Source organism: Phaethon lepturus, unplaced genomic scaffold (genome assembly GCF_000687285.1).
Source record: "Phaethon lepturus isolate BGI_N335 unplaced genomic scaffold, ASM68728v1 scaffold19372, whole genome shotgun sequence".
Lineage (NCBI taxonomy): Eukaryota > Metazoa > Chordata > Aves > Phaethontiformes > Phaethontidae > Phaethon > Phaethon lepturus.
Window position 1 is genome coordinate 37,519 of NW_010525789.1, and position 10,778 is coordinate 48,296.

At 44.1% G+C, this 10,778-nt stretch overlaps 1 protein-coding gene across 1 annotated transcript in view; it reads left to right on the forward strand.

The window, feature by feature from the left end:
• The window catches only part of VIT (vitrin), a 37,032-nt gene that overhangs the window by 15,493 nt on the left and 10,761 nt on the right, over positions 1-10,778 (forward strand). The window contains exons 9-12 of the mRNA XM_010282869.1: positions 3,152-3,190; positions 3,291-3,347; positions 4,003-4,065; positions 8,637-8,684. Of these exons, the coding sequence (XP_010281171.1) occupies positions 3,152-3,190; positions 3,291-3,347; positions 4,003-4,065; positions 8,637-8,684 (207 nt within the window). The remainder of the gene's footprint in view (positions 1-3,151; positions 3,191-3,290; positions 3,348-4,002; positions 4,066-8,636; positions 8,685-10,778) is intronic.

Genomic DNA, 10,778 nt, shown 5'->3' on the forward strand with positions numbered 1-10,778 from the left:
AATTTAGCTGTGAGCCCAGAATAAGGGCAGGGGCTAGAGGGGTTAATCTTACAGGGTCAAATGTGCAGGTAGGTGTATGGCAGGATTTACAGAAGTGCCAACACAGTTCAAATGGGTTTAAATTCAGTGGGAATCTGCATCATTTGGTACCTAATGTGCTTGTAAACCTGGTCCTGCTTGTTGCTCCCTTTTCTATTTCTTATTCCCACAGGTTGAGCACAGACGAGGCCATTATTTTCTTTACTAGCAATTAGGAAACCCTGTTTGAGATTCCCCAGTCAGTGAGAGATGCGTGTTGAGGGTAAAGATCTGGCAACGTTGAAATCAGTGGGAAGGTTGTATTTGCCTTTTACAAGACCAAACCTTTAGTCAAAGAAATGAAAAACAAAACAAAACAAAACAGAAACACTCACTTTTTCAAGTCTCTCAATGGTCAATTCATTGCAATTTGGATACATTTTTCTTCATGATTTTCTTTACTGAAGTTCTAAACATAAATAACTCCCAAAAGATTAAAGTGACTGGACTTAGGGACAGGTTATTGTGAGCTGGAGGAGTGGTGGACACTGACTTCTGATGACACAGACTTCATTTCTAGGACCATTTCCTAGTGTGTCTGTACTCGGTATCGGACTTCCCAAATTCTCCTGATCTCTTCTCGATTCTAAAAGAGAAGAACTGGCTGAAAAAATACGGAAAGTACAAACACAGTTTTACAGCGACGACCATACACAATGCACTTTTATCAGTTTTCTCTGTCTGAGGAGGCTTTAGGACTCATTCCTATTATTCAGGTCAGCGTTTCTGACCGTGTTGTTGGCCTTAACCAGAGTTTGGATTGACCGGACAGAATCAAATGTTCTCCTGTCTGTCTTGGCTCACAGAGGCTCACAGGTCTACCTGTCACAGGGCACTGGTAGTTTGCCTGCAAAAGACACCTCAAAAGTAAATACCCTTGAAATAGAGCATGCTCAGAATGAGCACAGCTGTGGCTGCTGTTAGCTCCAGCATTTCCATTTCCAGCTACTGGTACTGGCAAAAGTTCACAAGGGCAAAAGAAAAGCAGGACTTGCCACTTAAAGCATTAGAGCAGGAGCAAAACTCCTCCATCCTAGCTATTGCTGTTCTTTCCCCTTTACCTTCTGTTTTTCAAAGATACAGAAACAGGAAAAATATCTGAGACTCTGCTCCATCGCAGGACCCCTCCTTTAAAGACCTGATGGGACAAAACTGCTAAATGAAAAACCACTGATGCAACTAGCATGACATTTGACAGCTTATTCCTATCTGCCCTTCTAGTGAGTGCAGTATGCAGTAAAGGACGATCCTGAGGGGGAAGCAGCAATGGCAGCGGGCTTTGAAAGTGCACGCAAACGCTTTCCTGCTCTGGGCACAACTTTAACTTCAGCCACGCTCTAGTAAATGATGGCTTCTGCCTCTTTCCAACAGCAGTTAACCAAGCATGCTCCCAGGCACCACGAACCCGCTTACCCCCTCCCATCCCAACTGTTCAAGGAATCCTTTCTTGTACAGCTGCTTGGACCCTAGATGAGGATTGGGAACAAATCCAGTGCTCCTGTGAACACCGTGATCATAAAGCATGCCATGATCCTCAGTGCCATGCAGAGACGCTGAGCTGACACGTGAGGTACAGAAAGAGCGAACAGTCCTGAGGCCAAGCACTGTCAAAAGGAGCATAGAAAGAAAGCCAAGTTGCAGAGGGTAGGGTAGACACGGAATTAAAAATGTGGCATAAAATACTTCTGATACTGAGCTAATCTCTCTTACCCTCTTGTACTCTGTTTCTACTGACCTTGTAACCCATGTTATATACACATTTGGGCTCAGTTGTGGCAAACATGAAACAAGGCAAGTTCTCAGTCTCAGAGTTAATTTTCTTTCCCCTTTGGCACATACCAGTCTCCCAAGTGGAAAGCGTACCCTGCACAACCCCACACAACACTGCTGCGCAGACAGACTTTCCCTCCACAGCCTGAAAACTCAGCCTGAGCTAGCTGTGGTCCATCTGGAGCCAGAGCTACAAGTTACAGAGTTTACAAAACTGTGCCAGTTTTGGCAGATGAGCCTGTTATTTCCTTAAACAGGATCTCTTCGGCTTCTGAAGTTTACAAGGTCTCTCAGGATAGCTCCTAGAAATCCCATCAAAGGGCTTCCAGTGGCCTGACAAGGTTCGAGCTTGGGTCAAACACAAGCTAGTTGCTGTCCCCTAATTTTGCAATATCAAGTTCCCAGAGAGCAGCAATTCCTGGTTTCTGACACAACCATTCAAAATGGTCTCATTTATGATATCTTACTGATGAAAATATCTCTGGAGCCCCTCTCCAGCATTCACAGGAGTCAGCTAGAACATTCCCACTGATTTCGGCAGGTTTTGGAATTAATCTTTCTGGGAAAACTAATGAATAAAGGCTTGTTAAGACATAAGTTTGTTAACAAGCTTCTTAAGAATAATTAATGAAATGAAAGGCATGATTAAAGATGCTGTTTTCATCTGCAAATCCTTTGAGCCTTTAGTATTTTTCAACAATGGGCATTTAATAACCCAATCACCTTAAAAAAAAAGCTTTTTGTGTAGGCAGTGGTGAAGATATTTCAGACACATGAATTCTCCCATATTATATTTGTTATTGTCTCATTATTTACAGTCTGCCTGCTTGCTTGTGCCCAGTCACTCTCTGCAGAAAGGGTAGTATCTTGCCTGTGGGGGTGTTTTGGGTTTGGGGCTTTTTTTAACCTTCCTCACACAACCAGCACAACTGGATGGTACTGAAACAGAAATAAACATATATAACCAGTGTGAATGAAAGAAGGAAAGTTATAAGGGAAAACAAATGACAGCAGTAACCACAAACCTTTTCAATGCAGACCAGAGTTCTGTGCAAGTAATACTCATAACTGAAGGGAATGTTAACTAGGCTAAGCTATAAAACAAACAGAGCAAGGCAATCTTTTTTTAAGCTGGCTCAAAATACAGAGTTAACATCTGAGAAAGTATATTCATGAAAGCTCTCTATATATGAACCATTAACTCTGACAGCTATAAAATGAGACTCAGTGAAAAGCCCAGGTAGCAATAGTCCTGAACCAAATGTGGTATAAATCACACTTCTCCATTTTGATGTCTACTTAGGACAGATTCAGGCTGCACAAGGAAGAGGACAGAATACAGGTATGTCTGAAATTAATAATAACTAGCCATTTGTATTGCTAGAATACTAGAAAACTTTGTGTCTAAGTTCCATGTACTAACCAAAACAATATTTTCAAAGCATTCAGGGGCACTTCCACCTCTGCAAATAACAGGAATATTTTACGACCCAGTACAGGTAAAGGCATTACAATCCCTTCTTTAATTCCTCCCTGTTGCTAGTTCCACCACTCTCATCTACTGAGTCACTCAGCGATGCACTGTTTTTCACTCCTAACCATGTACGTAGCAAGATGCAGTGTGAGTGGGTATCACACTGGTTATTGCATGACAATAGTATAACTTTTAGGGAAAAGAAAGAAATGGGAATAATTAAAATTAGAAATGTTCTCAAAACAGTAATCTAAAACCATTTATAAAGGTCTTTTACAACATTTGCTGTTGCAAAATGAGAGGGGAACTTTGTGTCTGTGTAAGTTTGGAGAATGAAGGCCTTGAAGGGAGATGTGTGCTTTCAGTTTCCAGGCACTGAGCACAATCAGCATCTCAGGACCCCACTACCTGTTGTTCCAGTGCACAGGTGTAGAGCTACACTGTGCAGTACCTACTAACATTTAATAACATTTAAACTCTTTTTTTTTTTGCTGCTTCTGCCAACCTCTTTCAGCTTTTAAATTCCTTTTTTTTAAATCCATAGTTTCCATCTTCCTTTTCCATTTGGTTTGAAAACATCTGCAGAAAAACAGTTTGGGTCCACCACATGCCTTGTGATCATGCCTCTCTCTCCTCACCTGCTGGCATCTAACCTCTCGCCTCTTTGTCGGATCACGCAGGTATCCAGCGCCAAGAGCCTGTTGCTGCCTTCCGGAGGGCTGCCAGCTCTCCAGCCCACCTGGGTGAGCAAGTTTGCTAGCAGCAGATTTTCTGCTCTCTTTCAGGTTTAGCAACCCAAAATTAGCCCTCAAGCAGTACCACAGATCATTTTCGCATGTCCTGGAGGAGGATCAGGGAGAGCCTGATGCCCTGAATGCCAACTAGCAGCTTCCTGAATGCAAAAGGCAAAGGACAGCTCAGTCACTGGTGTGCTGTTGTTTCAGGCTGTGGGAATCACCACCTACCACAGTGTTTGCAATTTTCCTTATTTGTTAGTCAAAACGAGGAACAAAAAAACAGCTCTGCGCAGGCTATCAGGTCTGCGGAGCTAAATCTTCTGTTCCTGTTGTTCCCAGGAGCCTCCAGGTTGATTGCAGCCGTAGAGGTTGCCTTTAATACTGAGTGTAGAAACAACACCTTTACTTTCTTTCCTCCTTGGCTGTGCAACTCATCATCCTTCACCCACAAGCAGCACTGTCAGCAGGCGCTCTGCAAGGCCACTGACAACTTCCCAGGGCTCCAGAGGGCTCAGTGCACGTACAAACACTAACTCTCTTGACAGGACAGCAAAGATTCTCAGAGATGGATTTTTGCCCAGGAGTAGCCGGAGCGGGGTTGGGGACAGGAGCTGGAGTCGTAGCAAGGCAGGCAGGGCTGCCCCTCACCAACGAGGGCCGCAGACACACAGAGCCCCAGCAAAAAGAGCAGAGTGGGTCCAACGGTGGTACCCAGGGCCAGCCAACAGCCCAGGCTGCCGGGAAAGTCCCCAGCGATGAGGCAGGTCTGAGTGACTGAGGTGGGACACAGACCAGCAAGGCAAGATCAGGATCAGGATAGCAAGGTACAAGACTAGGCACAGGTGTGAGGAGCAAAGGTGAGGCTGCGCCCTTTCTCACACACAGCCCTTGCTCATCGTTACACCCAAGCCTGGGCCAGGGCCACAGGGCTGTGCTGTGGTAGAGCTGACCTTGAGCACAGGCAGCCAAACCCCTGGGGAGGAAAAGGCTGCGGCATGTGAGGGTGACCCTGGGGCCTGGAGGGCTTTGGTGAGAGCTGGGAAGCATGGGAGGAGTATTGCAACAGGAGAGAGCAAAATGGTCCTTGATGTTGAGGTTAGAGGATGTTATTATGCAGTAGGACTTTCTGGATAATACAGGCCAAGTAAGTTTACCCAGCAATCTCCCCATCAAAATGACAATTAATGGTTGACCTATTTGCAGCATATTTTAAATGGCTGCACTCCTTTTCCTCCTAAGATTTACTCTGTTCCCCTACTTTTATACTTCTCCTCCCTGTTTCTGTGTTCTTCTCTTCCCCCTGGTTTCCATCTGTGTTTGTCCTTTTGGCCATACCAATGTCACAGCATTTCTTTTTTTTCTAATCTCACAGGTTTCTTGCTCCCTTGACTCCCTTTGCCCTTGTCAAGATCCAGTGCCGACCTTTAAAGGGGAGACGGGGAGCAACGTTTGCCCATGCAGAACAGCAGAGAAAATATGTTGCCTGCAAACATGCCAGTCATGGCACTGTGCTAATTATGTGACACCACATATAGGGCAGGGATAGCCTGTGGTGACAGACCTGCCTTCCTGGCAGGGCTGAAATGGAAAGAGCCCTGACATCTGGACCTAAGAATGTGCTGGCTAATCCTCAGGCTAATCAGATCTTTGGCAGTGAAACAAGGGAACATAGTGCTGAGTCTTCCTTAAATCAAAGTCTGAGTTTGACCCCACCTAATTGCTTAAGATATCCTCAAAGGTGATTACAAAGCACAAATATTCCATCATGAATGATTCTGTTTTCTCCATCACAGAACAAGTAGGGAAAAAGCCACAAACACATACTTTCTATATTCCCAATGGGTCCTGATCTCTTTTTCAGCCCAGGTTTTGGCAGCTCAGATGTGCTGCTTCCAAGCAGTCAATTTTTCTAACAATCAAAGGGAAATTCCTGAACAACTCCTTGCTTTCTTGGAAAGGAGAGTTGTTTTTCTTGATCCTACCAAGTGAGCGCATGCTGCTCTGCAAACAACAGTGATCAGTTCTGCGGGTTTGGCTGGGCTGTCGAGGAACTTCCTCCCATCAGCTCAGGTTAGCAAAAAGGCGTGCTGGGAAAACACCCTCCCCAACACACCAGTTGCTTGCTCAGCTTCTTGCTGCACATTCTTCAGAAGGTCCCAACTCTTCCAAGTTCTTGACAATGCGCATGAACTCTCTTGCAATCCCGTACTCATTTAGCCTACAATTTTTTCCAAGACAATTATACTGAAGACTTGTTGTGGTGGTGTCTTTTTTTTTTTTTTTTTTAAAGACCAGTCTTGGAGTATTTTAAAAATCAACACCTGATTTTTATGCGCATCATCAAGTGAAAAAAAAAAAGGCTTAGCTACTTATAAGAATAATCATTTCCCTTGCAGATACACATTTCATTGAGAGCTAGCTTTGTTGTGTGTCTAGGACTACATGCAAGAACTAGTGCTTTTGCCTGGATTTACAGGTCATTTAGAAATCTGTATATTCTGCATATTTGCTGCCAGCTACCCAAAATCCTTGGCACTATCTAGTGCTTTTCTTCATTAAGAAGGTAAATACAGGGGCCTTCTCACCACAGAAAGTTTTAAAAGGTGTGAGCCACGAGAAGACTGCTCGAAGAAGCAATAGGCAGCTCTCACCCATAGGGGTTTGGGCAGACTAGAGCACCTGCGGTCAGCTGAGTTGAGGTAGTTTGAGAAGAGTGAACCGAGAAAACTTCAGCACTGTTCCTACTGACAAAAAGCAGTCTTTTCCTGAAGTTACCAAAAAGCAGCTGCCTGTCTTTTTTGAGCTTAAACAGTTAGAGGAGCCTGTGCTGCGGTCACTGAGGATAGTCCCTGGCAATGAGCTGGCAGCAGACACAGGCCTTTGGTAAGTGTGCAGGCAGAGTCCCTTGCTCATGCCCTTCAGCTCACATCCCTGCTTACAAAGAAGACCTGGCAGATCTCTGCACAGCTCCTTGGCTGGTTGCATGTGCAGTGCAGTTCCTATTCCTTTAAGCACCTTTTCCCCCTGCAACTCACAGGGCAGTGTAGTTGTACAGAAGACTCGCAAGTGTGGAGTCATCTTCATGATTTGTTCCTTGGTCGTTTTTTTCAGCTGGTCAGAGTGAAAAGTAGCTTCACATGAATCTTTTCTTTTTGCAGTCACTGGATACTTCTCTATCCCAGGAGGGTGAAGTATACCTTTTGAGATTATCTACTCACAACCTGATTTCACTGAAATCTGTTGCTCTTCTCAGTGACAGTGTTCCGGAGACACATTGGCCACTGACAACAAACGAGCACCAGCTCTTCTGTCTGGATAGGGTCCTCCTGCTCTGCAACCAGCACCCCTAGCTCCAGTTGCTGCTGCTTCCTCATGACTCTGCTAAGGGATGTACAAAATTCTGGCAAACAACTCTGCCCAGGTGGATGATAAATTCCTGTCTTTCCTCCTGTTTCCCCATTACCCAGGCCTGTCCTTCCTTCACCTTACTTCTCCTCCTAAGCAAAATCACAGCAAAACTTCTGTGTGTATCATGACTGACTTCTCAGCCTTTCACTTTCCTCAGTGTTTAGATTCTTCATAGCAGTGCTCAGCGTAAGGAGGGAATGGGGTCTGGAAAAATCACCTTAGCAATGAAATGTGATGGGGTTTCTCCTACACTAAGCAAGACCACACATCTTATTCATCCGTCTCATGCAACAAGTCTCCCTCCCAAAGAGAAGCTGATAGCTCCTCCCTGGGATAGCAACCTAAGGACAAGATCAGTGCTCTCACTAGGCTGGAGGACACTGGCAAGCTCATGACTTTTTCCAAACCTACATTGTGGTTCACCCACTGGCTCTAGTCAAGAGCACACCAGCTGCCAGTCTGAGCAGGGAAACTCAGGCACGGGAGGCAGTATGGACTCAATGGGCTCCGAGATATGTGTCTTTGTAAACCACCCTGAACAAACCTGGAGATGGACTGTGAGGGGTTAAGGATCTTACTAGTGCTCCTAGGTACTGTTCTTGTCCTAGTCAGCTGCAAGGGCTTTCATCTGGCTGTAGCCCAGAGCAAAGCATCACTTTTTGAGAAAGCTCTTCAGCAGGCTCCAAAAACAAAGACACTTCGTCTTTATTTATGAAAGCAGCAATTTTGATGAAGTTTTCCATGCCTGATGACAGGCTGAAAGAAAAGTTTAGGCAAATTCTTTGTGTTTGGATGGGCTGATGGGTTAGAGAAATCTGTAGATGAAAGGTACTTGCAGATTTTCTGTGGAAAACTAAGCCAAGCAAAAGTATACTGAAGTCAGTATGCTTGCTTCAGTATCAATACAATTCAGGGGAACAAGACCAAAACAGATCTAAAGAGACATATTTAAAATTATAAAAAACATTAGTGCTCTGGAGGCAGTGATATGAGGCTCCTAAATATGGCTTGAAATGTGCGCACAAAGATTTCCAGGTTTACAGGCTTACAAGATTTCCTTAGCTCCTAGCTGTGAACGATAATTCACTGTATGAATTGACCTTTATAAATTGAGCCAGAACTCTGTAATCTCTTTGTAAATAATGTTTCTTCTCTTTCATGTGTGAAAGCAATGGAAACAGACTTGTGGAAACCTGGATTGAGCCTTTTTGACACAGGTAAATATTTAAAGCATCCAGTAACTAGTCTGGGAATAATTGGTTTCCATCACACATGGGAAAAGCTAAAACTACTCATCAGGCCCATGATACTGCTGATAACAATCTCATTTTAAGGAGTAATTACAGTATTTAAAATTATAAATTAGGTACATCATTTACATCTTAGTAGTTAAAATTATTCTGTGCTTGCATCAGTCTCAAGTTCCTGCCTAAAGCAGGAGCAGAACAGATGAGCTGCTGGCAGCTACACTGCAGGAAAGGGGTGCTAGCTACTGAAATCCATTTGTAAATAAGAAGGTATTTTGGGAATGCCACAGTTGGGATTGCAGTCTAGACCTGCAATCAGTGAAGGTGACAACAGATTATTCTGATGTCAATGTACTTAGGAAAGACATTCAGATAAGAAAAGGATGGTTTAAGCCGAGCATAAAGAATAATGAGCATCATTGAAATTTTCTGGTATTTTAACCTTAAAAACTGACAATATGGAGATGACAACATTTTTATAATTACTGGCGAGTGAAGGGAAAAAACCCTACACTTGTGGCAGGCTCAAGTAGCAACAAGACCAAGACTTGCACAACCCTCAATCAGGAGCAGTTACCAATTGCAGATTCTATGTGTGCAATATTTGAGGGATCCCCTTCCTCAGGAACATTTAAAGCAGACTACACAAACCACAGGCCGCTTCATTACAGGGTGCTCTCTCTCTTACAAGGGGCTGGAACATCCAATATAGGGTCTTTTCCATCTCTGGTTTTGTTGCTGGAGAGGGATGTGCTGATAGGCCTTGTAAAGACTGTTCCCTTGAACACTGCTTACTTTAAAGCTGAGGCATGACTAATCTTTGCACTGGCTGTAACGAGCAGCACAGCCCATATGCATTAGCTTGCAAATCCAGTGTCAGCAGCAGTGGCTGTTGAGTCAAAATTTGCATCATCCTTAGCACAAACAGATCTCCCTTCTCTAACAGCAGCACTCTGAGCCAGAGAGAGGAAGTGTTTCTATCCGCTGTAGCTTAAGCCTTCAGCGTGCTTATTTAGAAAAAGCTACAGCACTAAGGCCAGGGGTGCAGAGACATATTTTGAGGCAGAAAATGACAGATTGCATTAAATGCAAGGAGAAGTTGGGCATGGGGGCAGGGATGTATTAATAGTTTCTCAGCAACTGAAGTGCCTGTGTAGACTAATATGATAAAGTCTGATGAATTCAGATTGTCACTTCAAAGGAATGGTTTCTGGCATGGATGTAGTCACTGCTGTCTTACTTAAATGAATGGGAAGTTTAATCAGCATGGACAGCTGTGACAATCAGCGAAGGGAACTTTAATTAGCATGGAGTAGACTGCCCATGCAGCAAGTTGAAATTCCCATGGCAATAACAACATTAAATTGGACTGGCAGAACAGGGAGGCCAATAGAGACCGACCACCTCCCCAATTAGTTGGGGAAGATTATTTGGTGGGTGACCTTATTGTTACACTAAGCACAAATCAGCCAGCTGACCCACAACCTTCAAGAACTGGTAATTGCACTGGCAAATAAAAATGAAAAGTGCTACACTGCCTACACGGGTTTTCTATACTGACAAAGCTAATGTCAGCTGTATGCCTGGGTAAGGAGTACAGATTTTATTGGATGCAGATAAATGCATGAGGCAGATGGTAACTATGAATTAGCTTCCCTATGCAATATAATTGCTAAAATGAATGGCGCAGATTAATATCTAATTTCACTACTATGTTATATCCACCTACTTTCTGTTCTGCAAATAAGGCAAGCAGGGGGAACTGCACATATGGGATACCAAGGAAGCACATGTGAAGTATGCGGTGTGCAGGCTGCGAGATGAAGTGTGGCTTTAATCTATTACTGAGCAACTCGTGTGCCCATGTAATTAAAGCCTGTACTGGAACGTACACAGTCAGGAGGGCAAGCTGCCGACCACTGCAGGCTTTAAATTAAAAAACCACAATCATTCTCATCCATGTGGTTGACAAAGAGAGGCTATGTACAGGCCCAAGTCACTGCTTCCTTTCTCCCTCTCTTGTGTCACCCATAAATTCTGCATCAGACACACCCGCTGTAAGCC